Below are 16648 nucleotides of genomic sequence, written 5' to 3' on the forward strand. Positions count from 1 at the left end.
AGCTCTACCTTTCTACCTTTCTCCTCTTCCAGATAAAACCGCATTCAGAACGAGTACTATTCACAACTGACACGTAGGCATACTTTAGAAACGCATTCACGCATGCACTGGGAAGCACAGTCACAGGAACACAGTAGCAACCTCGGCCTCTTTCTATGTCAATTTAGGGCTAGCTCTGTTTCCACAGCAACCAAGCCCCTCCCTTTGGCTCGCAGGGGAGGTGTCAGCAGTATGTGTGTGTGTGTGTGTGAAAGAGAGAGAGATAGACAGAGAGAGAGAGAGAGAGAGAGAGAGAGAGAGAGAGAGCTGTTTGGGGTGGAATGAAAAGGGGGAGGCGCCCAAAAAAACAACTAGAGGTGCAAATCTTTCCTCCTGTGTCATTAGTCCTCCACTGGAGCAGCTGCCAGCACCTACACACCTCCCCAGACTAACGCTCGGGATACTGAACTCCTCCACAACCATGGGAGAGGACGCGTCTCATGCCGAGCGTAGCAGCAACAGCAGCACCCCGGCCAGTCCCGTTCAACAACAAGAAAACACGGAACTTCTCACCCCTAGCTTTAGCCCAAGTTCCGCCCCATCCTCCCCCACGAACACCCTCAGCCGCCTGGGCTTGAAAACCCCGACAAGCCCCTCTCCAACTAGCCCAACCGATCGAAGCCAGGTGAGCGCTATCACGGTCGTGGCGCTACTCGACAAACTCGTCAACATGCTCGAAGCGGTGCAGGAGAACCAGCGGAGGATGGAGCAACGTCAAGCTGACCTGGAAGGTGCCGTGCGAGGGGTCCAAGGCGACGTCACCCGCTTGTCCAAGAGTCATAGCAGCACCTCCAACAGCGTGAGCAAGCTGCTGGAGCGCTCGCGTAAAGTCAGCGGAAACCTGAAAGAGGTGCGTGAGCGCATGGACAAGCAGGCTGTCCAGGTGAAAAGGCTGGAAGCCAACCACAGCCACCTGCTGAAGAGAAACCACTTCAAAGTGCTCATCTTCCAGGTAATGCGCTCAGGAAGGGGGGGGGGGGGGGGTTAACATAAGGGCGAGGGGGAGACGTGCAGTAGTCAAGACAGACAGGCAGGTTCAGGAGTTAAGGTTAGTCTTCAGAGACAAGGATAATTTGATTGTTTTATGTATATTTTTTATGTTGTTTACTGGTAGGCGTCGCCTACGTGTACACCTATGCACGTAACATAATTAAGAGTGAACTAAATGTGCTAAGAAAGTTGTTATTTAAGCGTTAATTCAACTTTTCCTGTCATAGAAAGTGATACGTGTCCGCTATAGGCTTCTGATTAAGTTTATAAGTGCGCAAGTATGCGTAAATGTTGCAGCGTGGCCCGTTCCTCTGAGGACCGTGAGATAATGACGTTGGAATGAATGTGTGTTGAGCATGTGCTTTAAGGAGAGTTAAGGGGTGTGTTTGTGCGATTTGCTTGTTCAAGGAAGGGTGTGTCTGGGAATGGAGAAAAGAGGAATACAATAATGGACATCTCAGACACACATCAACTCACACACACACACACACACACAATGCTATCATAATAAATCTGCATTTGCCTCAAGTACTAAAGACATTAAAGTGAGTCAAATGCCTTTGAGAACAACTTGATGCACAACATCAAAGCACATTTAATCAACATATAACGTATTTTTGGTGCCAAAACCTTGAAGAGTACATGAGGCCCCTGGTGATATAATATAAAGGTACAAATGATTCCCGATGGATCAGCATGATGGTTCAGCATGATCTTTAGAAAGCAGGCAGGCTGCGCTCCCTCAGGAGGAGGGTGTGCTGTGTTGACAGAGCGCTCAGCCCCTGGTCCTATCTGCTCTCCCAGGCACAGCCCTCCTGACCCAGTGTTTACACAGCTCTGCCAGCCTGCAGGGCCACACACACTTGAGGGACGTTAATGAATTTGAATGTGATTTTATGGTCCATCCTGTTCACACATGGTGTGGTGTCGATGGTGTGGTGGTGATGATGATGATGATGATGAAGAGGTTTTATAGGGGCTTCTGACGTGTTTCATCTCAAGATGCCAGGCAGGCAACCAAACATAACGCATTCTCCATGTTTATAAGGATGTGGTAACCCTTCCTTTTACAGTCCCTTAAGTACTAGGTATTTACATAGTGAATTGTTAAACTATAAGACTGTTAACAGAAGAGAATAGGAAAATTGTTTATTCCTTTTCTCATCTCCTCCCTGTCTCTTCTCTCTCACATGTGCGCTCGTGCGTACACACACACTGTGCTGCTGGTTCCGTCTCTTGCTCTCTCTGTTGACCCTGATTGACTCTCTCTCATAACCCAAATGTGTTCTCTGTGAACCTACACCGACGCCCTCCCTTTTCTAATACCTCAGATGTTGTTTCACACTGCAGAAACACCACACCATCTCTTTCCTTCCAGCTCCATCTCTCTCCCTCCAGCTCCATCTCTCTCCCTCCTGCTCCATCTCTCTCCCTCCAGCTCCATCTCTCTCCCTCCAGCTCCATCTCTCTCCCTCCTGCTCCATCTCTCTCCTTCCAGCTCCATCTCTCTCCCTCCAGCTCCATCTCTCTCCCTCCAGCTCCATCTCTCTCCCTCCAGCTCCATCTCTCTTCCTCCAGCTCCATCTCTCTCCCTCCTGCTCCATCTCTCTCCTTCCAGCTCCATCTCTCTTCCTCCAGCTCCATCTCTCTCCCTCCAGCTCCATCTCTCTCCCTCCAGCTCCATCTCTCTCCCTCCAGCTCCATCTCTCTCCCTCCAGCTCCATCTCTCTCCCTCCAGCTCCATCTCTCTCCCTCCAGCTCCATCTCTCTCCCTCCAGCTCCATCTCTCTCCCTCCAGCTCCATCTCTCTCCCTCCAGCTCCATCTCTCTCCCTCCAGCTCTTGCTCCATCTCTCTCCCACTGAGGATGACCCTTACTGGGCCCAGCAGCCAATCTCTTTCTCTCCGTTCTGACGTTGTTCTGGTTGTTGGCACAGAGGGCTTGTTTCCGTTGGTAAACTAAAGGAGGATTCCTCCGCTGTATTGATGGAGAACACATGCTGCCCTGTGCGTGCCACCTGAGGTGGAAAACCATGGCTGCTGCAAAGGACTCTGGGTAAATACCAAGCCCCGCGTCCAGAAAGAGAGCTTGCAGCCCCTGACAGCCCTGCCGCTCGTCTGCACTCTGCTCCCTAACGAGCCCTAACGAGCCCTAACGAGTCCTAACAAGCTGTCGGAAATCAGGGCTACTCAGTTGGCATGGTTCCACCCCTGTTTGTTTGTGTTTGTGCCCTAGTGTTTTCTCTGTATACCCCCCCACTCCCTGTACCAATCCCCCATTTAACACACACAAACGGGTACCGTACTGATTTCTCGGCCTTTGAAGATTTTCGAACACATTAGCTACTGTTAGGGTTGTTCTGGTGGTCTTCCTTTTCGTAGTCAGACAATAACGTAAATTAAATCTCAAAACAAATAGTTTACATTTGTCAGTAGCAACTTTGAATTTATTAATAGTCTTACATACTTTGACCCTGTGTGGAAAACCAAAACGGAAGGATGTTTGTTAGTTTTCATTTATTTAGCCAATGAACTGCATGCCATCTGAGATCTGAATACCAGCACAATAATATGCACCTCCCAACAACTCCATAGCTGCATTTCCCATGGTGTTGCACTTTTCAAATCAACTATCTGACATTCCCTGTCACTTTACAATACAGGGCTGGGGGGCTGGGGGGCTGGGGGGCTGGGGGGCTGGGGGGCTGGGGGGCTGGAGGGCAGGGGGGCTGTGGGGCTGGAGGGTGGGGTGCGAAGGGAAGTTCTCAGATAGTTGCTGTTTATGAGACTCCTAATCACAGCGAGGGAGGGTGGGAGGGAGGGAACACAACAACTAGCTCTATCAAAACACTCAGATTTAAACCAAACATGTTGCTTTCTGGGGGGGGGGGGGAACATCCCACATTTCTTCTAACAGTGTTTTGTCAAAAGATCAGTATTGAATTGGTAACACAGAGTTGTTTTGAGAAGCATTTGTTTTCAATACCTTTCAAGTGATGGCCGACTTTCCAAGCTTGCTGCAAATGAGGATATTTTCATTTGAGTTCAATCAAATTCAGCAAACATCTCTTAAAGCATGTTTAACTCCTTGGGCTAGGTGCTTTACATTTACATTAACATCATCTTTAGAGTAGTTTGGAAGACGACTTCTGAAATACCAGACGTATGTTTTCAATTTGAGTAATTGAATTAACTGTTTACATTCATACCAATACTTCAGACACAGTTATGACTCAACTATTGATCAAAGGTTAAGATTTGCCAACTGTTCCTATCAATGGCAGTATGGTGCGTTTCCACAGCCTCTGTGGGCAGGCCAGGGCAGGGAAAGATTACACGTCTTCCCAGCCCAGCTCCTAAAACATGGCTCTGACCTTCTCCTTACATTGTTAGGAAAATTTACTGTTTCGTGACGATTATCTAAAGTTTAGCACTTAGTGACTCCATTATACATTTTATGCATTTGGACATGTTGTAGCAGGCGTGTGGCTTTAGGGTGCAGGGGGAATGTGTGTGTGTCTCAGTTTAGATGCAGTGGGCTCACTAAGCCTGGCTTGAGGCATGGTGATAATATCCTCTGGGATATTAACAAACACACACACACACCTATTAATTTTTTTTATCAAGTTGGAAGAGACCAAATCAAACTACATGTTATCATTGTGCCCTTGAAACTCATGGCTGATCCACTCGGCTGAATGTTCCTTCACCAGATGACCCATGAATCTGCCTCCAGGCCTCTCCCAACATCTCTCTGTCACAAGGCCTTAGAATCATTATCCTGATGGTGATCTCAACCTTTGAATGTCAGAGGTAACACATTCTAACATAGATTTGTGAGATGGGCGGTTACTCTCCATTACAAAGGTATTCCTGCTAAAAGAGTGATAACTGTCAGAGAGAGAGAGAGAGAGAGATTTGACTATAGTTGGAGGAGTGCTGGTGTCTCTTTCACATTTCACCACATTCAGGTTTGGCAACTTCTTTCAGCCTCCTAAGTCAGAGTTTCAATCAAATGACTGCCAAACCTAGATATTCATGGTGTGTACAAGGTTGGCTTGACAACTTCAGTTGACTTTCAGTTCTTTGTATGAAAACAACTTCCAACTGACAGTATCAGCAAAGCAGAATGCAGACAGACAGTGACAGACAGTGGCAACATGTTATCAGAAGATCCATTTCAACTTTCTATAGACTTGCATTTATTTAGATCAAATCCTATCTAAAGAAATTTGAATGATGTTTACTTATTTTGCAGTATTTTCTAAGAAGAATTAAACTTCGCCCACAAATACAATGACACATATACGCACATACATGTATGCAAATATTAGGCAAAATATTTAAGGACAAGCATGATGTCTCATTGGGTGCGCACACAGTCTTTGTCATGGTGCCAACCTAACTCAAGGTCTCACATTGTGACGAGAAAAGCAGGCCTCAGTCCAGGTCCTCTTCCAAACCTCTAGATATTCCCTCCAAGAGTTATCTACTTCTTTGTTCTTCAGGGACAGTAAGCTTCCTTTCAAAACATCTCAAGGTCTGAGAGACCAGGATAGGGAACAGAGAAAACAATAGACGTAATTTCACAGGATTTAAACCAAAAACCACGTTCTACTGATAATCACTTTCCTTGTCTCTGATGCTGTCAGACTTCAACATTCTTAAACCTAGTGAACATGGTGATGTCGGAAACTGTTAAGTCAAAAGATTCTTATTGCATTTATCCACCGCCCTGTTCTGGACAATGGTGTAGATGCACGCCTTGCGAGCACTGCAACAATGCTCAGAACAGTTTGAGAGATGCCAAGAAAAGGCTGACGAGATTAGTCTGGCTGCCATAGGCTGCACATGGACAGCACCCTAGTGTAGGATTGTTAGAGCATTAGCTTGCTGGGTTGGGGTTGAATTGGACATTGTGTTTTGCACAATCTGGTGAGCTTGTCAAATATGACCTGTCTGCAGCTGTTGTTGTGTGAGGGAAGAAGAGTTACCAAACCTGTTGTGGCATCCTGTATGGCAACCTGGTTTTGTGATTGGCTCGCATTTGACATGAAACCAAATGTAAATGTTCAGTTGACTGATACTGTGGAAGGGCTTGCTGGTCGGCTCATGTTGTTGTGCCGTATGTAGTGAGTGACTGTGGCCTGTGTTGTCTTGGATCATGTGGTGGGAGGCCAGTCCCATGAACAAACACATGCTGTATATTTATCTGCTTTTAGGACATAACATGTTACAGGACATTATGGAATGCCAACGGAAATAAGTTATTTCCTTCCTCCATAGCTGACGACTGTTGAACTGGAGAAGGGCTTACACAACCCTGGGGTCATCCCAGTGGAATCCCACAATGCAGTGTGGTGGGCTATTCAAAGTAGCTGCAGATGAAGTCAGAATTCACTGGGAAGGACTCGGAGTCTGTGCTCCCGGATCAGGGGAGACATCACAGGGAGAGGGAGATGAAGGGGGAAGAGAGGAATTAGGTGGACGGTTAGCCTGACGTTGTCATACTCATAATTCTAGTCAGAATATGAGTCTGAGAACTCTCCGTTGGGATTTGACTACGGGGCGTGTTTCAAAGGAGCCGGGAAAACAAGTGCCTCTTCGCTCAATTGGATAGACCTACAACCAATCAGAGCAACGTAATATGTTGTTTGTTCAAAACAAATTCAACTTAAGCGCTCTTTTGTGACGTGGGTGATTACGTTACTGTTGATCATCTGTCCATCATCGTATAAAGCCCGCCCTGACAATTTCATTGGTACGCCCAGATTCTGGTTTTCTGTAGTTGTTTCCCAATACGAGACCCTCCAGACCCAACCTCCCAACCAAATTTTTTTGTGGGCGGGGAGAAGTTGGGCTGGCAGCCAGGCTAGTGGACAGTATCAAAAGTGTTAAATTAGAACGCAATGGTTTTTAAGGGGTCTTTTTTGTGTATCAACCTTGAGCTTTCTTTTCTTTCTTCTAATGAGCTACTTGTCAAATCAATCCCAGACATCTGCTGTTCTTCACAGAGGCTGGATCCACGAGGCAGCATGGGAAACGTTTCCCATCCTTCCCTGCTCTATGGCTCTGTGCTGTCTCCACCTGCTCCTGGTGGCACCTGACTCACTGGGTCAACACACCTGCCTTCTGGCAGGGAAGGCCCCTCCATCTGGCGGGAGCTGCAGAACTCTCTCAGATACACACACACACACACACACACACACACACGCACACACACACACACACCTGCTGCTGGAGCACACCAAACACACGCCAACTAAGAGTCGAGTTGAAATGCTCTCAGGGTGATTTACCTCTAGCAGTAGGCTTCTGCTGCAGATACATGTGGAAAGTAGGAAAAAGTATTGACATGTGCTGCAGGTTAGTGCAGCTAGTGGATCACCCCTGAGGTATGAAAAGACAGTTAAGGTAATATATACCAGATGACTTAAGAGTGGATCCTGTTATTTTCCTGCTATTTTCTCTGTGAGGGAGGAGGCTACAGAAGATGGTAATATCCCTACTCAAGTTCATCGTAACCAAACCCAGCTCAACTCCCCCAGCTGCCACACCCTGGCTTCTATACGGAACTGGAGCCCACATTGTGTCTTCTTACAATGCAGTCTTTACAATCTGCTCTGCAACATTGAGGGTTGGTAGAGCAGTGAGGTTGTGAAGTCAGGTAGCTGGTGTTGTGGTGCAGTCAGACAGGCTCCAGGATGGTAGCAGCTGCCGGTCTTTTCTCACTCTCTCCTCTCTGTTCTACCTTTTGTTCTTTCATCTCTTTTTGAGACTAGTTTGCTGTCACATGCAAGCACATGCACATTCTCACACACACACACATGCCCCCCACCCCCGCACACACACAGCAGTCCCTTTTCTCTGCCTGCACGATGCTGTCTGTGCTGATGTAGGCTGAGCCTCGACCCGTTGGGAGGTCTGGTGCTGTGAAACACGCATACCCTCACACTTCACACACACAGTGTGTGTATATGCATAGTTGGCACACACAAGGGGGGATATACACACACACACACACACACACATACACACACATACCAGCTGAAAAGCAGGAAAGGAGTAGCATCAGTTACAGGGCTGGTTGTAGGTGTGGTACTTCAGAGGTGCCAACATGATTAGACAACTATACACAAAGGGATTTGCTTAGCTGCAAGTACTAACTTGGCTAAATGCAACATAGATGCGACACACCCCCATATCTTTTCTTTTTGATAAGAGCTGCAAACAAAGATCTTTTATATGTTGTCTTTATTTACACCTTCCACTTTTATCAAACAAGCCTTTTCCTCTCCCAACTGCACACTAACTATATCAGAACCACCACAGCCCAGCATTGTGTTGGCACCAGATGTGTTGACTAATGTGTGGTTGAGAGTAGTTGAGGCAGCAGAGAGGTCTAGTTGAAACTGGAACTGTTGATCACAGGTGATATCTCCATTCCTGGAGAGATCCTGTTTCCCTCCCAGAACCAGTGTGCTCTGGGCGGGAACGAGGGTTATGCCCACCACAAGGACTTACTCTCACAGCCCAGACAAGTTGAGACAAGGGTTTTTCTGCTTTCAGGATGTGCCAGGTAAACAATGCATTTTATCCTACAATAATAATTACATGGCTCCTTCTTTTAGGTAATCTAGGAAAAGGCGTATTTAAACTAAACCTTCAGTAATACACTGATTTCCGCAGAGCAGACAGATTATATAAGTGACCTATTACAAGCAGGTGAACCTGGGCGGAGAATAGCTCCCAAACCCAACTACTTTAAACTAAATACATAAATCTGTGTCATTTCCTTTTGAAAGACATTTGAAAAAACACTTGTTACACAAATGTTACACTACATCACTCATCTCTAAACTTGTCTCATCTCTATTGCTGACAAACTAGTGAATCTGCACAGCAAACCTCCAATCCATGGCTCATAAATGAAGGTCTTTGTTCCAGAGGGAACAGAATGACAGATTTACTCCTCCAGCGTCACTGGGGACTGCACATGCTTGGCAGGGCACACCTGAGCAGTGAATCACTGCTGCTGTTGAGACAAGGGCCTCAGGTGTAGCTCTCTAAGACTTACACATTCAGAAATAAACGTCCAAATAGGTATTTTTACAGTCTAATCCTCATGAATGTATCACAAAATACTGATCAAGATTGAGCTTTTACACACTGTTTTAAGTTACATGTATAGTTCAAGATTTAACTGTGTAGTCTGCAGAAAAACAGGCATTGCACAACATGCTGCTGCTGTAGTAGAAGGTGTCTGATTGATGGAATGTAAGATCACTGGGATGAGCCTACCTGGTCTCCCCTAACAGCTGTGACACTTTGTACATAATATTCTATACACAAAATATTCTGCTTATAAATGATCAACTAGTCTCACTGCTCGGATGGATCGATCCCCTCTAGTTTTAAAATGGGTACAGGGAACCACTAAAAGCTTCTGACCCAATTACTTCAAAATTACGGGTGGGGGTATGAAGCTGTATTAAATCAGAAATATAGGGAGGAACTTCTCCATTCAGGGCTCTGAAGGTGAGGACCGGGATTTTAAATTGAATTCTGTACTGGACTGGTAACCAGTGAAGTGATGCTAAAACAGGTGTAATGTGTGCTCTTTTGTTAATGTGCGTTAAAAGCCTTGCAGCAGAGTTCTGAACGGCCTGGAGACGGTCGAGGTCCTTCTTGTTCAACCAGGTAAAAAGACTATTACAATAATCTAAACGAGAAGAAATAAAAGCATGAATAATCATCTCCAGTTCACCCTTGGACACTACTTTTCTTAATTTGGAAATATTCCTCAGTTGGAAAAAACAGTTTCTAACTAATTGTTTCGAGTGATGCCCCAAGGACATAGCTGAATCAAACACTATACCTAAGTTCCTGAGGCTCAGCTGGAAAGTCCCTGGCAACTGAAGAGAGAGGTCGTACCTCATGAAGGATCAATAACAGCGGATGTGATTGACTGAGGCGATGAGGTGGATGGAACCAGGTTTCCAGAGGAGGGGTGGTGGTGGGCAGGGAGGATGAGGGTCATTAGTCTGGTTGTTCCAGTCCTCAGCTATGTGTTAATGACAGCCTGTTAACGCTGACACAGTCCTCCAGCTACGCTCGGCATCCTGAGCGGCTGAAAGCCTTCTGACACGGTGAAACACCACAATGTGTTCTGGAGGACACACACAGTTCTCTCACCTACACACACACACACACACACACACACACAGTTCTCTCACCTAGACACACACACACACACACACAGTTCTCTCACCTAGACACACACACACACAGTTCTCTCACCTAGACACACACACACACACAGTTCTCTCATCTAGACACACACACACACACACATCTTTACTTGTCAGGTTGGAATCAGTAGGAATGCCACACTATTATTACGAAGGTAGACACACACTATCCTCAATGTGATGATGTTGGTGCTTTTGAAAGGTATAATATTTTAGTGTGTCCTCACAATATAGTGCTGTCTGTATCAGAAGATTGTGTGTGTGTGGGTGTGCATGCATGCACCTGGGCTTCTGCACTGTGGAAAAATGTAAACCCTACCTTGCCCACAGGCTGATTCCCCTACACACCTCTACAGCTCTGTAGGGTGCTGTCCAGTCAGGCCTGGTATTCAGGCTGCCTAGACTCATAGAAGGTTCAGAATGTTCATATACCACAACACATACTGCAGAACATGATTGCATTGTCACAAAGAATCTCACCATATGTTCAGAATGTCACAAAAACAAGTGAAGTTCAGCCAGTCCGGTGTGTGCAGAGAGGCAGCTTCATGTGTCGTGGCAGGGTCTCTCCTTCAGCCTGAGCTCTGTGGTGTGTGCAGAGAGGCAGCTTCATGTGTCGTGGCAGGGTCTCTCCTTCAGCCTGAGCTCTGTGGTGTGTGCAGAGAGGCAGCTTCATGTGTCCTGGCAGGGTCTCTCCTTCAGCCTGAGCTCTGTGGTGTGTGCAGAGAGGCAGCTTCATGTGTCCTGGCAGGGTCTCTCCTTCAGCCTGAGCTCTGTGGTGTGTGCAGAGAGGCAGCTTCATGTGTCCTGGCAGGGTCTCTCCTTCAGCCTGAGCTCTGTGGTGTGTGTTAGTATGAGAAGGAGCAGGCGTGGGAACACTGACCAGCAGCATCACGTGGACGGGAAAGGGTGTAAGCATGTCTTTGTGCAGAGTATATTTTATGAGGGAGAGAAAGATTTAGAGATTGTTTGAGGGAAGTATGAATGAATGGATAGATACAGGATATCACAGAGAGGGAGAGGAAGGAAGACCAGAGGGATGACACAGGGGAAAGATCCGACAAGACAAATAAACACACTCACTGGTTCATTCAGATAGTCAATTTTCTCACTTTATATGGATATAAATGTGTTCATGGATGGAGAGATTTTGAGGGGAGGGAGGTGGAAAGGAAGGGAGAGAGAGAAGAGGAGTGAGGATTCGGCTCATGCACATAAACAGGTGGACTTCAACAGCTGTCTCAGGAGTGTAGAGCAGGACCATGTGGAGACTGGTCTCTCCACATGAGCCGTCTGGATCTATTACACTTGAACCTTGACATCCGCTAGAGGCTGCCAGGGCCCACGGCTAGAGAATAAAGTCTGTTATGAGACGTTTTACACAAAGCAAACTCTGAATCTCAGGATACAAGAACATCATGATACCACGTCTGGCAATTAATCTGTTTGGGAAGAAGCTTTCCTTAGAGCTTGTGGGACTCAATGAATGGAACTTTGAATCTCTCTCTCTCTCTCTCTCTCTCTCTCTCTCTCTCTCTCTCTCTCTCTCTCTCTCTCTCTCTCTCTCTCTCTCTCTCTCTCTTGCTACTCTAGGAAGACAACGAGATCCCCTCCAGTGTGTTCATCAAGGACTCCATGAAAGTCCCCCAGCCAGCCCCCCAGCCTGACGAGGAGGCCTCCCCCCAGACCCCCTCCGTCACAGCCGACACCAACCACTCCGCTGAGGAGGTCCTCCAGACCATCAGCCTCTCCTCTGATGAGGATGATGAGGCTGCGGCGCTCCGCGAGCAGGACGAGCTCCTGGAGGGAGAGGCTGCCATGAGGTTTGGGGCCAGCCACTCCACCCTGGAGAGGTCCCGCGCTGAGAAGCTCAAGCGCTCCAGCCTGAAGAAGGTGGACAGCCTGAAGAAGGCGTTCTCCCGCCAGAGCATCGAGAAGAAAATGAGCAAGATTGGCACCAAGATCGTCCCTCCGGAACGCCGGGAGAAGATCAGGAAGAGCTTCACGCCCAACCACCCCAAGAGCCCCGCGGCCAAGAACTCCTCCTTCAAGGTATCTCCCATGACCTTCAACGTCAAGAAGGTACGAGATGGGGAGGCCGCTTCTCAGCCCGGGGGCTCGCCTGCAGAGATGGCCCACGTAGAGATCCCTCCTCTGGGCAGCCTGGACGGAGAGTCCACTGAGGTGCACTCCCAGGAGAGTTTGGAAGGTGCGGAGGGGAGGTGGGGAGAGGAGGTGGCCAGCTCCTCCACCCCGGGGAGCGGTGAGGTGGAATTGACCCTCAACGGAGAGGCACAGAGCTCCAAGTTTGACCTGGGCCTTGACCGCCATGCCGAGCTAGCGGTCCCTGAGAACGATGAAGTGGAGGAGGAGGTGGAGGTGGAGGAGGTGGAGGAGGTGGAGGAGGAGGTGGAGGAGAAGGAGAAAGAGAAGGAGAAGGACGGGGAGGAGGAGGAGGAGAAGGAGAAGGAGCAGGAGCAGAAGGGGGAGCCAGAACCAGAGCCAGAGCCAGACAAGGAGGAGCAGAGTGCTGTGGAGGAGTCGGCCAGCTTACCTGCTGCAGCTGTTCCTGTGGAGCCAGCCTCTTAAGTTCACAGCAGTCCGGTTAACTAATCACACACCCTGTCATGGTGCCACTTCCACCGCCAACATGAGTCAGTCCTCTCTGCTACCAAGACTTTCTTACATCTGCTCTGCTCCAATGTCAACATACACAAGCACACACACACACACATACATGGTCAACTGATAATAATTATGATACTCATAATTTTTTTTCCCCTATTTTGAGAAACCAGTTCAAGTTGGACTTCTTCATCCTTAGCCTGATAAATTCCTGCATCTGCAACAGCCGACTAATCTAATCGGATAACCCATTCACATCCCTACTAAACCCTTCTGGACAACCAGCCATCTCTCACCAAGTGGCTCTGTCTGTCAGGGCCTGCCCTGGAGGAGAATCAGGGACTCATAACTCATGACCCAGTGAAACCAGCGCTTGTTGGAGAACAGCACATCTCCAGGACTCCGGGCCAACTATCTCGTCTGTTTCTGTCTGGAGCACTCCGTCTGGCTGACGAACGGCCCCTTTGTTCTCCTGCCTGGAGGAGGGAGAGCGGCCTGGAGGAGGGAGAGCGGCCTGGAGGAGGGAGAGCGGCCTGGAGGAGGGAGAGCGGCCTGGAGGAGGCCAGAATGTTCCTGCAGGTTGCCGACACCGTTGCCAAGGTGTCGGTATGGGGAGGTTTTCTACTGTGTTGAAAGAGGGTGCTGGAAGCTGCTGTCTTGACTCTGAGTTGACGGGAATAACGTGACTAGCTGGGGGATGGAAGGCAAGTCAGTTGTTATCTAATATTGGGGGATCCAATAATACACTAAGTAGTAGATATGATTAGGCAATGGAGAGAATATAATTTGAAACTATAGCAGTTCATTTACCATACAGGATCATCTTTTATTGTTGATACCCGTTTTAAGAGTGTGTACTTGTGTTTACTATGAATCCTATGAATCACGATACTGAATCACATGTATCAATGTAAGTACTCAGACGATGGCCCATCGTTAGGTATTTTAAATAAGGCTTTTTCACCTGTTTTTGTGTGCCTTAATTCATTGACAAGTTGCACTCACCTGTTTTAAACAGACACAGGCACACACACTACCCCTACACACACACATATCCCACGCACACACTACCCCTACACACACACACACCCCTACACACACACACACACACCCCACAAACACACACACACCCCACACACACACACATCCCACACACACATCCAGAGCCTTCCCTCCAGACCAGTCCCAGCATGCCTGTGGGCCTCCTCACACGGCCTGCTGTCCGGGGGTAGATTCCTGCACAGAGCTATTCCATCCCTCTACACCCACTCTCTCTGGATGTCTAGTATATTCTCACTCATGTTCCTCCTGTGTGGACCCAACCTCCATGCAGTTTGCTGGGTCCTGGTTACGCTGTCAGAAACCCTAAAGTGGTGGAAAGGAAAACAGAGAGACCGAGGGCTTCTTGTATTGTGACAGATGAGTCTGGATGTCCCATTCTTCATGCTCTGGGCCTGGTGAGACGCTCTGGCTCACTAGCAGGGAGGGAGGAGGGAGACAAGGGCACTAGAAGGTTCTGCATAGGGGAAGAATACTGAGGACGCGTGTATGTGAGATGTGCTGAACCAACAGGACAGGGGGTCTGGGTATCTGCCAGGATCTGTTTCTTAAACTGAATCAGAATAGATTAGTAGGAATGTATTAAGAGCTAGAAAATAAAGGGATTAAGGATATTAGGAGACACAGTGGAAATGTAATCACAGAAGAATAGATTGAGGAAGTGATAACTGCAGGTAACTGTAAAATCTGTACGTAAACTGTAGATTTTCTTTCTGTTAATTTTAGAGAACATTCTCCATTAGTATCTCACAGAGAGATTCTGAAAGAAAAAAAAAATATATATATATATATATACATATGTATATGGCCCTTTTTGCAATAACCCACCACAACACTAGGTGAGATGGCATTTAGGGGGCCCCTTACTGATGACTCAAACAAGGTTAAAATCCCCCCTGCTACACATGGTGACATTCCATACTTGATCTTGAACATTTACAGCCCCAGGATATCTCTGGCCACTAAACATTTGTTGTAAAGAAAACCTATGGGGGAAGTGCTGTTAGTCATTAGTCATAGTAGAGTTAGTCATAGTAGAGTTAGTCATTGTAGAGTTAGTCATAGTAGAGTTAGTCATTGTAGAGTTAGTCATAGTAGAGGTCAAGTCAACAAAGAATGAAATTGTTGTGCGGAAATGTATTAGTGCTTGTTGGGCAACATGTAAGCAGTTGATCTTTCTACAAAATATGTGATGTAGGCTACTGTGAGCATCATAAATTATGGTGATATTGAAAAATATAGTTATGCATTTATTTACTATATCCAGCTATACACTTTCTATACGGTGTGAGTGTGCTCTCTTTGAGGGGGTTTTCTTGGATAACTATAGACTGTAAGCCCTAGATATCAGTCTTGAATGTGTCAAACGTGTAAACAGTTTGTAGAGGTCTTGATTTCCACGTGATTGTTGGTTTTCTTATGTTTCTGTCTGATTCTAACTTGTTGACCAACTGCCTTTTAATAGGATTCATAAAGATTTTACATCACATATGATGATATGATTAATTTCAAATGTTTCCTATGTATTTTATAGATTATGTACTCACATTTCATCCAGAGTAAAGTCACTCAAGCCAAAGGTTTTTCTCCACACTTAACATTTACAGCAAAGTATTTTCTCCTTCTGAACCCTTGTTAATATGCTTGGATCTTCTCAGAGATTAGCATTGTAATAAATAGACCAATAAATACTTTTAATAACTGGCTGAGTCCTAAGTGTTTGTTTTTTGTCAGATCTTTGTAGAATGAACAATCAAACGTTTACAGCTGTTGAGTCTGGCACCTGCCCCCGCGGAGACGCAAACAGGAAACCAACATGACACAAACCCATCAAAAAGCAACTAAGTAGGGAAAGGAGAGAGGGGGGGTCTGGAAGGTGAGACTGAGTGTCTTTGGTCAAAAGAAGATTGGTAACCACTCGGGTCGGGATTCAAAATAATAATAAGTAGGCCTACTGGAGCAGTGTAAAAAAGAGCTGGGATTTATCACCAAATAATCCCAAATAACACTTTTTCTCTAATTAATTGTAATCAAGGATACTGAACCCAGGACCGATGAGTTTCGCCTTGCTTGCATATAAACAGAGAAGTAACAAAGTAATTAGTTTCTGTGCTTGAGAAGATTAGTCTGTAGTATTTGAGTGAAGGATGTGTGTACTTTTGCCATCTCTGATGCAAACCATTGTGGTTTCTCCCCCTCTCTAAAAAAATAAAAGGAAAAATAAAAAGGTTTTGGTGTGTCGTTGGGCAATTGAGCCATCTGTCTCCCTCTAGAGTGAGCAGGCTATATTTTCTTGCTCTTTTTTTTTGCTCTCATTTTGGTTGACTAAATAGATATTTGTGCAAATGAAATTACGTTGAGAATAAGCACCGAGCATAGTCTATGTATTATCGAATATTACACCAGTTAGTATGGAAATGTGATTGCGCAAGTGCTTGAATTGTTTTCTGTATAGCTTTTCTTTATTTTAATAAAGCTTATTTCCTCTCGGCGACGACGTGTCACGGTGGCCGAGAGGTTAAGGCGTTGGACTCGAAATCCAATGGGGTTTCCCCGCACAGGTTCGAATCCTGTTCGTGACGATGTATTTTTACTAAAGAACTGGTTTTATCATTTTACAAATAGCCACATGACCCGATGGTTCTAATTCGTACTGTAGGAATATCAATCTTCAAAAGACTGAAA

At 46.5% G+C, this 16648-nt stretch overlaps 1 protein-coding gene and 1 non-coding gene across 2 annotated transcripts; both read left to right on the forward strand.

Annotated features, from left to right (window-relative positions):
• Positions 1-397: 397 nt before the first annotated feature.
• cavin2a (caveolae associated protein 2a) lies at positions 398-15664 on the forward strand. The gene is made up of 2 exons (XM_084689270.1): positions 398-991; positions 11873-15664. Exons 1-2 carry the CDS (start codon positions 461-463, stop codon positions 12866-12868), a joined length of 1527 nt encoding a protein of 508 aa, XP_084545396.1. The 5' UTR covers positions 398-460; the 3' UTR covers positions 12869-15664.
• Positions 15665-16463: 799 nt separating this feature from the next.
• Positions 16464-16545, forward strand: trnas-cga (transfer RNA serine (anticodon CGA)). Its single transcript has one exon. It is a non-coding gene; the product is annotated as a tRNA-Ser (tRNA).
• The last annotated feature ends 103 nt before the right edge of the window (positions 16546-16648 follow it).

Source organism: Hypomesus nipponensis, chromosome 23 (genome assembly GCF_054491055.1).
Source record: "Hypomesus nipponensis isolate SF chromosome 23, ASM5449105v1, whole genome shotgun sequence".
Classification (NCBI taxonomy): domain Eukaryota; kingdom Metazoa; phylum Chordata; class Actinopteri; order Osmeriformes; family Osmeridae; genus Hypomesus; species Hypomesus nipponensis.